This window comes from Gallinula chloropus, assembly GCF_964237585.1.
Source record: "Gallinula chloropus genome assembly, chromosome: Z".
NCBI classification, from domain to species: domain Eukaryota; kingdom Metazoa; phylum Chordata; class Aves; order Gruiformes; family Rallidae; genus Gallinula; species Gallinula chloropus.
Window position 1 is genome coordinate 81,843,396 of NC_140089.1, and position 16,567 is coordinate 81,859,962.

At 44.0% G+C, this 16,567-nt stretch overlaps 1 protein-coding gene across 14 annotated transcripts in view; it reads right to left on the reverse strand.

Annotated features, from left to right (window-relative positions):
- Nucleotides 1-10,499, reverse strand: part of CELF4 (CUGBP Elav-like family member 4) — a gene marked incomplete at both ends in the record, with an annotated part of 688,465 nt that extends 677,966 nt beyond the window's left edge. For all 14 annotated transcript variants that reach the window (XM_084278569.1, XM_084278576.1, XM_084278571.1 and 11 more), the window contains one exon: nucleotides 10,232-10,499. In XM_084278569.1, coding sequence (XP_084134695.1) covers nucleotides 10,232-10,499 — 268 coding nt within the window. The remainder of the gene's footprint in view (nucleotides 1-10,231) is intronic.
- Between the last annotated feature and the right edge of the window lie 6,068 nt (nucleotides 10,500-16,567).

The window sequence follows — 16,567 nt, forward strand, 5'->3', positions numbered from 1 at the left end:
CACCGTACGGAGACTGGAACGAGACACTTCAAGCTGCACAATGTAGCAAAAGGAGTGAACTAGCATACCTAGATAAGGCAACCTTTTGCTGAAGAGCGAATAGTTAGGAAATTCAGAACCAAACAGGTCTGCGTATCTGGATTTAGATGAGTAACAACCTTAAGGCAGCCACACTGCGTGTTATCGGCCGGTCCTGCCTCAACAAGCGGTATCTTGCAGAACTGCCTATATGTAACTTAGGGCCCAAACCAAATACTGCTGCAGGCAAGGTAGAGTTTTCCTGACGACTTCAGCAGGCTCTGGGGCAGGTGTGCAGCTGCTCTGCAAAGTCCTTTCCTGTCAATGATATATGCATATCATAGCATATACGTTTGTTCCATCGTCTTTTCACCCTACTTCTTAAATGTTGAAAAAGGTGTGAAAAAACAAAACAAATCAAGCACTTTCATTGTATTGCTGTGTTGAAAAAGAACTCTCTGGGATTAATCTCGTTCTGACGGGGGCTGAACTCGTTGACCGAAATGGTCATGACTGCTCTGAGGTTCTCAGGACCCTGGCTTGTCTGCCGCTGCCCGGCAAAGACACGATGCTAGAGAAAGAAGTATCCTATTTCTGTCCAGGTCAGGTGAAATAATGGGCAAGAAACAAAGCCCTGCCTGTAAGAGACAAGAAAACGGAGTTTCTCTGTGTTAGCGTTGAAAGAGGTGCAAGCCAGTTCAATCTACACCGCAAAGGTAGCTCCATCTCCCCCACACCCTCCTATGCACCATTTCAAAGAAGTGCATCTTTACCTTATTATATTATTAGAAGCAATCAATATTATTAATATTACATGTGGGCAATTCTGTAAATTCTTCATAGTTCTCCTCCCTGCCTGTTAACAGCAGGTACATTATACAGTCTCTGGTTAGATTGGTCAACCAGGCTATCGATAGTCTTAATAAGCAATATCTATATTGTGACCTTTGCTCACACAACAGAATCTCTCCTATAGGGCTGTCAGATTCCTTAAAGAAGTATTGATAAGCTCATTACTGTATTGCTACAGATAATTTTAGGTGTGATTTTCACTCACCCTAAAGCTTCTAGTAACCTAATACTTTTTTTTTCCCCCTCCTAAAGCATTGGCCCTTTTACAATTGATCAAATAGTGAATTAGAGCATTATAGAGAGGAAACATAATCAGGGGATTTCTACAAGCACACTGTGATATATCTTTTGATCTTCTGACAACCTTCATCCCTCTGGATCCCAGGAAGGAAGCACTGTTTTATAGGGATATTATTAGGCTGATGCTGCTTTATACATCTACCTGCAAAAAGCTACCGAGTCCGACAAAGATATTTGTGTGCGTTTGCAGTGAGTGATGCATACTATGTGATGTGAATCTATCCTTGGGGACTGAAAAGGAGAGGAACTATGTGTGAATGCAAGTCTGCCCTTTCAATACATGCGTGCATGCATAGTCTCTGTGTGTTATATATACAGGCATTTGAGTTAGAAACAGGCCAAATATGCAGTCAGACTTCATCAGACCAACTCTGCCTGCAAAGCCCCATTTTTATTCTGTTTGAAGAAGCCTTGTGTCCAGAGTTATCTGCCCCATCACACTGGGAAGTCAGATGGGTCGCCTCTAAAATATTTTGGAGACTCAGGCATGATGAACAAATAAACCAGAGATGGATTAATTAAGTGTGACTGTATCATTAAATTAGTATAATGAACAAACAGCTATGTATCTTACTAAACGCTGCATATAATCCAGGAATAGCCTGTTAAGTCACCTGACACTTTCATGACACAGTATGATCTCTGTACTGTCTTTTAGAAAGAAATTATTGAGAGACCTATATCAGCTTGGCTGTACTGAAAGCATGTTTTCATTAATATGCACATATTATAAATGGTTGCATATGTGTGTGATATATAAACATGGCAGGCACACGTCTATCTCTCTGTTCATGCACCTTCTGTATAAAAGTTCGTTGTCGGCTGCACCTTTGGTGCAAACTATGTCTTTTTCTGTTTTCCGGATTTAAATAAGGAAATTACAGACCTCAGACATGTAGAGGAGAAAGAATAGCCTGCATTACAAACTGTGTCTACTCCACACCCTGGTCTCTCAAGCCATAAGCAACTTTCTGGAGGCAAAATACTGTGAGAGATGTAACAGCGAAAGCCGCTCTCACCAGCAGCTGTATATCCCTGGGGCATGAACATTGCCAACAAAGCCATCTATGAAATAGTTAATGTTAAACAATGATTGTCCATGTTCAACAAAGGAGGGAGAAATAAACAGATAAGGGTGAGGTAGATCGAAATCTGCATGCCTCATTGGCTGAGCTGTCGGATATTTCTAATGCATCTGAAGGGTTTGTTACTAAGAACCTGTTAAGTATCTTTAAACCTTTGATCTGTAGCCAGTCTTAACAAAGGTGACAATTAATTAAAGGAGAGTGCATTGCAATAAAGTTACATCGTGGTCAGTTTATATATACTGTCCAAAGCTGGTTCACAGAAGTCACTGTCAATTAAAGTCTTCTTGGAGTCCAGTTCATTATCAATTTTCCCCCCTTGCCTTGATCAATATTTTTGGCTGCTTCTTCTTGACAAACTTAACACAATGTCTATATCTATATGTCTTGCCATTCATTTGCATGAAATAGATGGCCGTATATGATTTATTTTTAGTTATTACGTATGGTCAGGCACTTTATTTGAGAGGTTTAGAGCTCTCATCCATCTTTATTTTAAGGAGCGACAATAATAAGCCTTCTCTTCCTTCAAGGGGATGTCAGTTGGATATAATGAATGCACATTAAAAGCTGCATTCACCTGTGTGTGCATTCAGGCTGTGGCTCATGGTGACAAAAGCAAACAAATGCAATATCTGTGGTGACAACCTGACTCCAGCCCACACCAAGCAATGCAGCACAAAGTGTTACAATAGATCCTGCTATCCCCAAAATGTGATGATGCATCTCGAGGAGTTATGGGGGGAGCGAGAGAGAAAGAGAGATAGAGAGGCCCCTCTATAATATATACACCAGCTCACTCAATGGAGCAACGGTGGAAAAAAGCCATAACTTTAACTCGCCATGGTTATTATTTTCCCCTTTTTCCACTGTAGATTTTAATACATAAGGGTCACTCCGCCATGACAAACCCCGGCAATAGTCATACGGGCATCGGTGGAGCAGTTAAGTGAATGAGAAATGCGGCGGGGGTCTGACTTTTCTTACTTCGTCAGCTTTCTCTTAGTTTTAGTTTCACTTACAGAAGGAAAGCTAAGTTAAGGGACAAGCCAGTAAGCCTAGAAGCCAGTAGCATTAGCTGTTAAGTGTTGAATTTTAAAGGGAATTTGAAACACCAAATAAGTGCAAGCCTGCCACAGGATTTCCTAACGTGAACCCACCAAAGTGATGGAAAAAATCTTAGTGGCTTCTTCCTAGCAAGCAGGCAACACGCCTTCCATCCCAAAGTAAAGATGGTGCTGAGATTAATGAAACACAGCTTATTTTTAAAGGCGGGGATTCAACTTAGCTCACACAACACCTTGCCTGCTCAGTGCTAACTTACAGGGCAGAAACCAGACAGCGCTTGGCGGACAGTTCATTTTGAGCTGTGCAGACTCCTGCTGTTACGGGATATTATCGTAAGGCTATAGCCAACACCTACGCAAGTTTTTTGGGCATCTGATTCTTTCTGTCTGTTTTAAATGCAGGTAACCAGCCCAACAGCCTAGATCATCTCCCCTACTTTTTCTCCTTTGGAACCATTACTGCCTGTCGCATAAACCCGCCTCAGTTCACACTTGATTGACGGGAGGGATGGTAACAGCTCCTTTAGTGTCGTTATGGTCTGTCGGGTCAGTGCGGCTGGTATGCATGCACACAGGGTATGCATGATAAAAAACACCCTGACGTCTTGCTGAAAAATGTGGCTGCGTATTTCCAGCTCTTAAGGCTAGGGGAGGCCCTCCTCAGTCATCCAGCCCCTTCTGCCCCTTGCTCTTGACTATCGTGCATAGAGAGTCCTCTGCCCGCCTTCCTTGACAGGTACAATCCACTTTTCGGTTGAGCAGAAGACACTTTCTGCAATCTCCCTCACTCTTTACCCAGGCAAAATTTCCAGATACTCTCTGACAACTTCTTTCAAAAGACTATTCCATCAGCTGCCTGGCTTTTATTATACTATGCAATTTGAATCCTCTGCTAAAGAAAGCCCTGTCTGTGGCCGTGGCCACTGGCCGAGGCAGGATACAGGACCAGATGAAACACGGTTTTCATCCAAGGTGACAAGGATCCTCAATTTTTCCCCCTAGTTCAGTGCTGACATTCCCGATCTCTTCTGGCTGAATACAGGAAAAAACAACAGAATAAAACAAAACCAAACTGTCCCTTTACAGTTTGGAAATTAGTGAAGTTCCTGATTCACCTTTTGATTAAAACCTTGTTTTGGCCAAGTAAATACTATGAAATTTGGTTGTTGTTGTGTTTTTTTTAATATTTTTTAAAAGAAAAAAAGAAGTACCTTTTTTTCCTTCCCTAAAATACTCAAAGGCACCAGTATATGTAGGTATTGAGGGACAAACCCAATTCTAATCTATAAATGTGTAGGAAATATACTTCTAAACTGGAGAAAGGTAAGTGAAAAAACAAAAGCTCTGGAAAAATGAACTTTAATTTCTTTCTTTCCTCCACATTATGTAACTTTAAAACAAATCCATTCCTCTAAGGATGATTAGTTGATATGGTAGTGGGGCTAGCTGAAGAACAGCTTTCAGTGCAAAACTTAACAGCCAAGCGAGAGATCCCAGAAAATTGGAGTTTGTATTGGAAATGCTGACACAACCGTAACAACAGCATCATAACTGGCTGCAGCTGCTTTTAGAAACCAGAATCCATGTCCAGACCCCTGAAAAAAAAGAGTTAACATATAGTCCTCTAATTTATGAAGGAATCTGGGCTATCTGTTTGACATTATCAAATACACATGCGTGCTCATATGTATGGGAGATTATAATGTACAGGAGGTTGCATTTTTCCTCTCTCTACTATCAAGCTATCCAATTGCATTTTGATTGTTTTAGGGGCTTGTTCTTTAGACCTAAGGCATAAAGCCTCCTCTGTTTTATTCCAGTTTATTTGTGCATTTACCTCCCTAAAACTTGTTTGGTTTACTACCATACTAAATGCTGTATGTGTTGCTTTCAGCCAGGCAAGCCTTATGTTTCAATTATGGAGGAGTTTATTCAGCACCTGTATTGCGTTGTGCTTCTTTTCAACTAAATTTCCATTTCCCAAAGGCTATATGCATGAATGTGTATACATCTCTTTTTTTCCTGTATGCATACACGCACACAAATATATACATTTATACATATATACAAATATATCATCTTAATTGAATGCTCATTTTCATTGCACCTTTGAATTCCTGAGATATCCAAAACCTTTATAAACATGCTTAGACTTAACAAGGTTTTAATTTTTCCATCATCTACCTTTGTAATCAAACAGAACAGAATACAATGGATGGAAGCTGTGCTTACCTACCCCTGAGGTGTCTTAAATTTCAAAATTATTTATACTTTTGAGAAGATAAAGCAGCAAAAGAACTGAACTGTGGTTTTCATACTGCATTTTTCTAGCTGCACTGAATGCTTATCGAGTGAGGTCCGGGTCAGGTAGGTACACTATCCTAAGCACAGGACTGCAATAGTGAATTTCAAGGATGTTTGGGGGGCTTTGTGCTTTTTTTTCACCCCTAAATAAGGATTGAAAGCATGTTGTAGTTCTCAGGTCTATGGAAGACTCTCGCTTTCCCACTGAACACTATCTCCACTCTTTAAGCGCACTCACCCGCGCATGTTTCCGTAAATCTCAGTTAAGTGTGCAATGCTGATTTCTTCTGACTTCCTAAATAGAATATTATGGAGACCTGTGTGTTTTAAATTAAAACACATTCCAGGCCTTGGGTACAAGCAAGCTTTGATAGAAAAGGCTGTTTAAACCTATGGGGACAGTCCTATATTTAGATTACATTAATTCATAAATATTATACTAAATACCACTTAAATTGGCCTTAAATGACTTCAAAGATAATGCATTATAATATGGCTGTCCTGAGAGCACTAACCTTTATGTCTCCCAGTAACTCAGCCTTTAAGCATACTCCACTGCTAGATAAGAAGGGGGGAAGTTATGAATGAATGGCTTGCTAAATTGTTCAAGTGTGATTAGTTAACTCTGTGTGCGTGCATGTGTGCGTGTGTGAGTGAGTGTGTGTATGTGTGTGAGTGCATGGGTGGGTCAGCTCAGCCCCGGTAGATTTCTACCCGCAGATCTCAGCACACAGCCTCTTCCCAACCCTAGAGCAAAGTACCACAGCAGGAGTCTGTTCCTGCCCCGTGTGGAAAGAAGCAAGGATGGGGGAAAGATGCAGCAGCTACCTTTGTGCCACAAAAGCTTGTCTTTTCGGAGATCTGGCAAGCCTTTCCCACCTTCCCTCACATGCTGCTTCCCCCGTACTCTTTTCTCTCTTTGCGTGTCTGCAAGAGAATCGTGGTCCCCTGCCTTTTCCCTGGTATCTGACCTGGTATCAGCCAGGGCTGCTGGTGGGAGAACCTGGGACTTCACTCTCCTTTTGTGATAGTTTTCTGGGAAGGGGGCATAGCCATATACTTTATCTTCAGGTTCTTAATTGTCAATTTCCTCCTGCTATACAGGAACACCACAATAGGATCTCTCCACAATATTTTCAAGAATGCACAACCTGCGCTCTCATTTAAATGGATTTACACCTGAAATTACTCTGCTTGCTACATTTTTACTTTAAGTTAATTCCTCTCTCTTTCCTCCTCCCAACACAAACCCATCTTCTCCCCCTCCACACCCAAGGTTTGTTCTCCGTACACTTAAATAAACTACAACCCACTATTAACCCTTCAGGGTATACCACTGGCACAGCCTCATCCCCTGGATTAGGAATGAAATCAACTGAGAGTGATGGATCAATTAATGTATAAGCATTATGCATCACTTATGGAAAGCATCTTGGGGTTTCATATTGCCATCCTAGCCGTGAGAGCCAACTTGGACTATCTTTATTCAATTCGTCACCTATGCCTGCAAAGCAAAGCAGGAGGAGATCTGAGTGAATACTATGTTTCACATGACTGCATTTAGAGAAGAGAACAGCAAAAAAAAGAGATAAAAAATTAAATAAAATGAAATAAAATCATAATAACAAGCCAAACACAATCCTCATCCTTCAAAGCCCCATCATGCTTTTTGACTTAATAGTAATTAATCACTACTGGCAAGAAAGTAATTTTTTTCCAGGTAGCCAGAGGCACATTTTTATCAGGATTAGCTAATAAATCAGCGGCATCGCTAGAAAGGAGTTCAAACTCTTCTCGGATGTACTAAATAAAACCGATCTCTGAAACGCTGGCAACTCGGTGTCTATTGAAGCTTCACTCAAACCCTAGCCTGTGAAATAACAATCATCATCATCATCATTTTTCCTTCCAAAGTCCAAAACTTCTAGGAGCTTAAAAATGATTGTTTCTTTCAAGATCAACTCATGCAATTTGGTTTGATGAGGTGACAAGATTTCCCACCTGGCTTTTTTCCTAGGTTGCAGCTTTAGGACAGAAATGAAATGAAGGGAAATGAAGTTAGTATCTTGCTTAATTCAGGAATATGTGTTAAACACATCCAAGCAAGATAAATGATCCCTCTCTCTCTCCATCCCTCCCCCCCTTCCTGAGTTCGTCTCTGTGAATACAGGCATACAGTAAAAGCAGAACTGAACTGGAAGAGGAATAATTCACATCTATGAAACAGAAATTAAAGTTAACATACAGATTGATTAATAACAGGTTTAAGATAGAACATAACAAAGAAAAAGATCTCATCAACAAATCAAAATAACCTCCCTCCACCACAAAAAGACATTTATTGAGGTCTTAGCTCATAGATTTCCTCTGTACTGTGTTGAGAGATTCTCTTCAGTGTAGCTTTTACTGTTGTTCTTTTTATTTTACGGAAACCTTAGATAATTTTTGCGAACACATGCGTGCACACGCGAGCTCAGTGGCTACTCTCACTATGCCTCATCTATTAGACGAAACCTCCCAGGACCTTTCTTTCCCTGTGCTTCTTACTATTATTTTTATTGTTATTATTAATAATTATTACAGTATGGATGTCATACTTAAATGATCTCCGTCACATCTTTATGTAGCTTCTAAGAAGCTAGTTTGAAAAGAAAGCAAGGTTCAAAAGGGCTACACTGTTCACTGTAAATATGAGAAGGGTGTTCAGAGCGACCGGCAAGAAAGGAAGCAAGAAATACCCTATAACTTGAACTCAGTCCCTGGTCCCCGAGCCCTGAATATGTTCTCTAGCCCATGCAAAACTGGTACTTTGCACTGTCGGGGTATATTTTCATTCGCATTTCCTGAGGGTGGAAGAGAGGAGGGGAGTGAGTGGGAAGGGGGAAGAGATGCCTGCTGAACATGCTGTTAAGTTTAAGATTTACAACTCGCTAAGGCATCTGGAAAGCTGGGAAGCCAGTAATGCCATTACCGGTGACTCTCCCTGCCAGGAGTCCACCAGGCTGGAGCAGAGACTGCTACCGAACCTCTCCTGTAACAGATGCAACTTCCACTCCTCCCGCGAACCCCTGCAAAACCCTTTCGTCTTCTGCACTAAATGTAGAGTCACACCCCACTCACTTCTGATTTTTTTTATAACTACATATCTACTGAAATAAACACACACACACACACACACACATATATATACCGAACCTGAGTTAATAAAGTGGCTTGCTTCGCTCCCGGGTCTCTCCTGCTCCTAAGCAGAGCTACCATGTAAATTACCTTCAACTTCCTCCCTGTGAGTCCTACTTTCCTACCCGAGGATCCGAGCATCTCTCCCCCTCTACACACACCCTCCCCCACTACCAAAACGTAGCATCATCTAATCTGAAATGCACCTCCGGAGAGCCTAAGCTGAGGGAAAGGAGCAGGCAGAGATGGAGCGAGTGAGGCATCGCTTGGGGAGTACATCTCCACTGCCTTTAAAGAAAATCTGAAAAGTTCCCGGGATGGACTTTGGGCACATTAAAGTAGTACTTGGAATATACCCACTCGTAGACATCTCCCCTCTGGAACTAAACTGCAACCCATCTCTCCTGGCTCACCCTATCCAACACACACACACATGTAATGATTTTGTACACCCCCACCCACCCCGCTTGAGATTTTTAAATTGTTTTTATATCCCTCTCCCCGTGCTGAATAAAAACAAAATTAAATAAGCCCCCTGAGAGACTCTGACTTATGAACGGACTACAAATAAGAATTGTAACAGTAGAAAAAGTAAAATGGAAAAAAAAAAAAGAGAGAGAGGAAAGAGAAAGAGAGAAAGAAAGAGAAAGAAAGAAAGAAAGAAAGAAAGAAAGAAAGAAAGAAAGAAAGAAAGAAAGAAAGAAAGAAAGAAAGAAAGAAAGAAAGAAAGAAAGAAAGAAAGAAAGAAAGAAAGAAAGAAAGAAAGAAAGAAAGAAAGAAAGAAAGAAAGAAAGAAAGAAAGAAAGAAAGAAAGAAAGAAAGAAAGAAAGAAAGAAAGAAAGAAAGAAAGAAAGAAAGAAAGAAAGAAAGAAAGAAAGAAAGAAAGAAAGAAAGAAAAGGTGCCGTTGCCAGAGACAGAGCAGTTGTAAAATAGGAGCTTCCCAGCTCCGCGCAAGCACACGGACAGACACACGGACAGGCACACATCCCTGGGTGGAAAATGTGCGGCTCCCAAAGATAAATAAAGAGCCGCTCTCCCTCTGTTCAGCACCACAGCGTGCGGACAGCTGCCTGCCAGCCCCGCCGCCCGCTCCGGCGCTCGCCTGCACACCCCGGCTTTCCCAAGTGGCTGCACCTCACCCCCCCACCCCCCCCCAAAAAAAAAAAAAGCGGGGAAAGAAATAAAAATACTTATAAATAAACCAAAAGGAGCTGACTCTCTTCCCTGCCTCTACTCTCTTCTCTTTCCAGGAGGGTCTATTATTTCTTTCCCTGCCCCCCCAGCCTGCCTCCTCCGCCCCCGGGCCAACCAAAAATGAAATAAAATGAAATGAAATCGAAAGGAAAGAGAAAGAGAGACCCAGAGAGGGAGCGGGAGCCTGCCTTCCTCTCCCGATCTCTCCCGGGAAAGTTCAGGAGGTAACTCACCTTTGTGCATGCCAGTGAACCTGTCCTTCAGCACCGTCAGTTCATAGATCTTCCCGAACTCCTCGAAGAGCGGTTTGAGGTCTTTCTCGTCCAGGTTACGGGGGATCTGCCCAATAAAGAGCTTAATGGCATCGTGGTCCTTGGATGGGTTTCCGGGACTATGGTTTAATCCGTTCATATGCCCGTTGGTGCTGGGGTTGCTGTGATTGCTACTCAGGCTGGTATTGTCTGGTTGTCCGTTTGCTAACGTGGCCATCTTTATATACATAGAGAAAATCTTCTTTCCTTTTTTTCCCCCTCTTCTTTCCTCTCTCCCTCCCTCTCTCCCTCTCTCTCTCTCTCTCTCTCTCCCTCTCTCTCGCTCTCTCGCTCCCTCTCCCTCTTTCACACACACACACACACACTCACACACACACACTCCTCCCTCTCCGTCTCTCTCTCTCTCTCTGGGTCTGATCTGATTTTTTTTTTACATTGAAGATCTGTGTCCTTTCCGTTTAAACAGGCTGGATCGGTTCAAATTCCCAGCCAGACTAGGGGGTGGGGTGTGAGTGTGTGGATGTGTGTGTGTGCGGGGAAAGGAGGCTGGGGGTGGGGGATTGCTTTTGCCTCTACTCTGGCTAAACCCCCTCCTCCCATCCAACCACCCCCCCGTCTGTCTGCCCGGGAGAAGCTTAATGGTATCTTCCAACACAGCCCCTGGCTATAAATAGCACTAGGCGCATGGCTCTTTGAGAGACAGTCAATTTCTATTGTGCCAAGTGAGCAAAGGGGAACGGTTGCGTTTTTAGGACCAATGATGATGATTTTTTTTTTCCTTTTCGTTTGCAAGCCCTCCGATCAATCGTTGTCGTTATAATTTCAGTGATCATCGGGAAATCTGCCTTTTTATTTGAGAGGGGGAAAAAAACCCAAACCCAAGGTGTTCTGACTTCTTCCTATTATGATGTCTCTTATTTATTATTTACTCTTATTACGATTTTGCAATTGATAATAAAAGCAGTTCAGATACGGACGAATCCTCGGGCTCAGAGGTTGCTTTTGCTGTTGTTGTTGTGGTTGTGATGTTACAAGCTCTCTACTATATCTGTTCTTGTTGCATCTAAAAAAAATGCATGCTCTTTAAGCTCTTTAAAAAAATATGCTGGTGGTGATGACATCAAACTAGAAAAGGCTCAAACTGTATTATTGTAGCTCTTTAGAGGGAGACAAAAAATACTGGGATGACTATTGTTAATTTTCCTGCTGCCGATATTTATTTTACGTACGATCAGTGCGGGCGTTATCTCCTGTACTAGCTGCGTGTGGTGTGTGCGTGTTTGTGTGTGTATCGGAAAGGGATTGATTAGATAAGATTTTCTTGCCCGACTTTCAACCCATCAGGATATTCTGTCTCTCTCTGATGGAAACATAAATCGTATTTTGTAGTCATCAGGGATCGGGAGTTGCTTGTCCGAACAATGCTCTGTAGACAAAGTGTACTGTATGGTGGAAATGAAATCAGCTCTCCTTTCACAGCATCTGGGGGTGGGGAGGGCAGGGAGGCTCGGATTAAGGACACAACTCCCCCTTGTCCCCCAAATAATAAAAACAGTAATCCGGACAGTAACAAAACAAGGCTCTGCCTGTGCTCAGAGCTATTTTTCTTTTTCTTTCCTCCCCCCCCCCCCCTCCCCGCCCCCCCCCCCTCCCGCCGCCTCCTTTCCCCCGCTTCCCGTGCAAGCTAAGCTGTGCGGGGATGAAGCTCGGCGAAACACCAGCGGGCGAGCTCGGAGCAGCCGGCGAGTTACCTGGCCTGAACCCCCCACACACCCTCCGGCCAGGCTGCAGACACACGGCTCCCGGCTATCTCCCCTACCCGGGGGGTGCTCTCAGCGCTCCCGCTGGCCCCCACGCCCGGTCCGGGCTGTCCCCAGGCACCGCGGGGGCTCCCAGCCATTGTTCCCGACGCCGCCGGCTGCTCCCCGCGGCGGAGGCGGTGGCCCCGGGGGGGCGGGCTGGGAGCGGGACCCCTCCACCCTCCCCAACCAACACCCCCGGCCGCCGGTCGCCCCCGGGAGTGCCGGGCAGGGCGCCGGTCACACGTGTGACTGTAAACGGAAGGGGCAGCCGTGGAGAAGGGGAGGTTATTTAAATTTGCAACCACCCTTGCCTGTTTTTATTGACCGGGATTTATTTGTATTTCTGTGTTATTAAAAAAAAAACCCCAAAAACAAAAAAACAAACCAACAAAAATACCCCAAACCAAACAAAAAAGGAACAAACCCGGAACACCTTTGTAACAGTTTTCACTTTATTTGGGCTTCGCTTTAATAACCGAGCACCACGGCAGCGTCCTGCTCTCCCTCCCCCCACCCCTCTCCCGCCCCTTAAAAAACCAAAAATAATAAGAGAACACACATCAGCCCGGCGCAGGTGGCTCCGCTGCTACAACTCCTCCTGCGACTGCGAGTCCTCCCGCGCCTCAAGCGAGCGCCCCTGCCAGGAGACTAGCGCGGTGGGGCCCGATCCGGGGGGGGGAAGCGGGGGGGGGGCGGGGGGTGTCCGGGACTGGAAGGGAGTGCGGCAGGATGCGCCCCTCCCCTGGGCGACCGACGGTCCCCGCGGTGGGGAGAGCAGCGGGCGGTGGGGCGGGGACGGGCCCGGCTCAGCGGAGCCGCCCCGCCGCCGAATCCACCCGGGACCCGCACCTGGGGGGGGGGGGATGGGGGGGCGGGGGCGACACCCGAGCAGAGCCCCCGGCAGCCCTCGCTGCCTTTTACGGCTCTTTAAAATATCTTTCGCCGCTAATGGGGAGGCAGCTGCTGTCAGACGCCTAATGCCGGGCTGGTGGCAGGCACCGCGCATTGTCTGCTGTCTGACCAGGCATGCTATTTGTTGGGGTCTAAGGGGGAAATCTGTCTGTCTTCCTTTCCCGGGCACGCACTTACAACGTTCAAAGGCTACAGACACAGAGACGTGACAGCCGAGGAGCTGTGGGAAGGGTGAAACCCTCAGACAGCCCCCTCTTCCAAATTCCCAGCCCCGTGACTCACCTGCTTTCAAATCCTGCCTTGTGCCTCGGACCGTGATAAAAGAATGACAACAACAACAAAACCCGCATGAAACAAAATCTGCTGGCACCCCCCCCACACACACACACCCTGAAACAGGACGTTAAAAACCTTACGATCCACTCTTCCTGAACCTTAAAACCGCACCCAGGAAGACTTCACTGAAAGATGAGTTGTTAAACCCTTTCTTTATTATTTTTCTTTCTTTCCTTTTTTTTTTTTTTTTTTTTAAGTGAAGAAGGAACATCCACTATAGTGAAAAGTGAAACAGCATCCGGCACTGATCCATCCCAGGGATACAGCTCTGATAACACCTTGTCCACAAGCAGGCCACTCTGCCTGCGATCACAGCTTATCCCAAATGAAAGACAATTAAAAGAACAGGGCAGTGAAAAGAGTCGTTTTGTTGCTTGGCAAGGGTGTCCCTTTTATAACTATATATATATATATATTTTAAAAACTTTGGGCTGGTCCACGCCCCATTTTCACAGAGCTGTAAGTATAGTCATTTAGAAATGGACGCTGTTCAAGTACAGCCCCCTGGTGCACAGGCACAGCTGTGAGGGGTGGCAGGATGAAATAATACGGACACAAATATTGCTACCAGGGCTCGGAGATGAACACAGCTGCTGCTGCGGATGGAAATAAGCTATATACCCCACAAGCACCTTTACACATGTACAAGGGGCCGTACTGGATTTTAAACAGATACAGGCAAAGGAGGAGTGAAATTGTTATCTATAAACCAGCCTTTGCCGAACAGTTCCCAAGTGAGAAATGTTCCCAGTGTAATCACAGTGGGTCCAGTTCGGCAATCCATAATCAGGGGAGACCACGGGAATTTTATAAGAATAAGGTCTTTTGTAAAAGGCTCCAGCTTCTCTCAGAGAGTAACAGATAGTTATCTCCTTGGAATCAAAATAAAACACTTTACATTTTTCCACCTTTTTTTTTTTCTTTTTATTTTTTTTCTGTGTGTCTACTTGCAGGAAAAAAATCACACACACACACACACATCCCCATTCCAAGCCTGTTTACAGCCCCATTTGCTCCTTGCTCCTCACTCTGGTTAGTGTCTTTCTGGGGATGACAAACACTGTTAATTTCGGGGTGGATCACCAGCAATTCTTACCTCCTCCAAAGAAAATCTACCTCAAATCAGCATATCTGGAAAAAAAACGCTCTGGCACTGCCAGGGCAGGAGCAGAGGGATGCAGTGGGACCAGCCACAGGTATACACAGACCTCATGTGAGAAAGGGCTTGCAGCACCAAGCTTTGGCTTTTAATGTGCCTTTCAAAGGCCTTGATTGATTGCTGTTAATCCTGTGAACAACTTCGGTGTTGTTAACAGGACTGCCCGCATTAGTAAAGGTAGTTGCATGCATTAGTATGCTCCTCGTCCCCATGACGTCAATAGACAGCTTTCCAATGACTTCCAGGAGGGCTGGATCAGGCCCTTGCTAGCAGCAAGTTTTTAATGAACACCGTTTGGTGCAGGGAAGGGGTGCGTAGCGGTGCAGCAGTCCTGAGTATCTTCTTTCTCCAGGAAACGAGCAAGTAAAGAAGAAAGGCAGGAATAGGCCGAAAGGTTGCTGGAGGGAGATTCTTCTGCTGAACTTCAAAAACCTGGACCCACAGCACACAGAGCCATCATTCACTGAGTGATATAAAACAAATTGCAGGCAAGTTTTGTTCCAAGTAAATAAACAATATGTGTGAATTTTCTTTTTAAATAGATAAAATAAATTGCAGGCAAGTTTTATTCCCAATAAATAAACCATATGTGTGAATTCTGTTTTTAAATAGCAATTTATCCTTCTTTAGACCTAGGTAGCTAAATCAGCCCATAAACTCCCAGATTCTCTGCTACTTTATTTTATTGAGATTTCCCAAATAAAACATGAGGCTCTTAATAGCAAAAAGACATGTTCTGATCACAGTTTGAAGATACCACTCTCAGCTGCAGCTGAAGGGCCAAATCTTCTAACTCAGCTGGGATTGTTTACTTCAGCTTGTTAGGCTTTCTCAGGAGCGCTGACAGGATCAGGGCCTATTAGCTAGGTAATCAAATAAAATAATTGAGAGCTGCATGTGAGCCTCTAATACATCTAACAAAAGGAGACGGACCATCATCCCCTAAACTTCGGGTGAGAACCCAGGCATCAGGGGACGGACCCGATCCTGAAAACCTTAATCTGCATTATTGTTAATCAGTCTGCTGTGGTCAGAGGGATTATTCATCTGAGTAAGGATTACTCATGTGAACATTTGCAAGATTGGTCCCTGAATTAATGCATGAATCAGTGTGGGTTGTTTTGGGGTTTTTTTGAAGTGGGTTTTTTTTCTTTCTTTCTTTTTTTTTCTTTTTTTCCTTCCCCCCCCCCCCCCCCCCCATTTAGAATCGAGAAGGTTGATTGAGGAGAGAAATGAAAAACTATTTGCATCCAAAGGAGCTTAGTGCTGGATTGTAGTCAATGTAGGCAACAAAAGGTATCACAGTAATAAAAGGGAGCTTTGTTTATGGAGGCCTTTTGTTATTAAAGTAGCGCTGGTGAGTTTCAGGTGGCAAAGTGAAGGCAGCATAGAAACTGGGGGTTAATAGAGGACAAAAAAATAGAGGCGAGAGTGTGTGCGTCTGTTCGCATGTATGTTTAGACACAGGATTTGTGCAGACACATACATACACATCATTACACTCCACCCAATGGATTCTGCTATTTAAACAGAGCTCTCCAGAATATTCCTATTACCCATGCTGTGAACTCTGTAAACATGTTGTATTAGTCCTTTGAAAAGAATATCAAGTTTATTATCTCACCATCCCTTTTCCATAATATGTATGTCCCTGTACATAATGAGTAATGAAAGCAGGCAAGCTTGCATTGTAGGGACAATAATGCTTCATGTTAATATGGTCCTTTTCATCATCAAATCATTGTGCAATCATTAACAAATTAATGCTCACAGCGCCCCTGTGAGGAAGGGAGATTTCAATTTAATAGGATCTGGTAGCACCGCCAATTACAAATCCTCTTCAGCTTTGATAAACTGTGCATATTTTGGCTGAATTTCTCTAAGTTTGGTGCCTGCATTCAGTTCAGATTCTTTAATTATTTCTGGAAAATTTCAGCCTGAGCTATTTGTCTGTCCCTGAGAAAGACCCAGAGGAGAACTGGGCTGAGTCAAATGAGATGCTTTGTAAAGCTGTTCTGTCCCCATGCTTTACAGTGTGATACTAAGAGCTGACAGGAGGTGAAGCTCTTTCTCAAGTCTTTTTGCTAT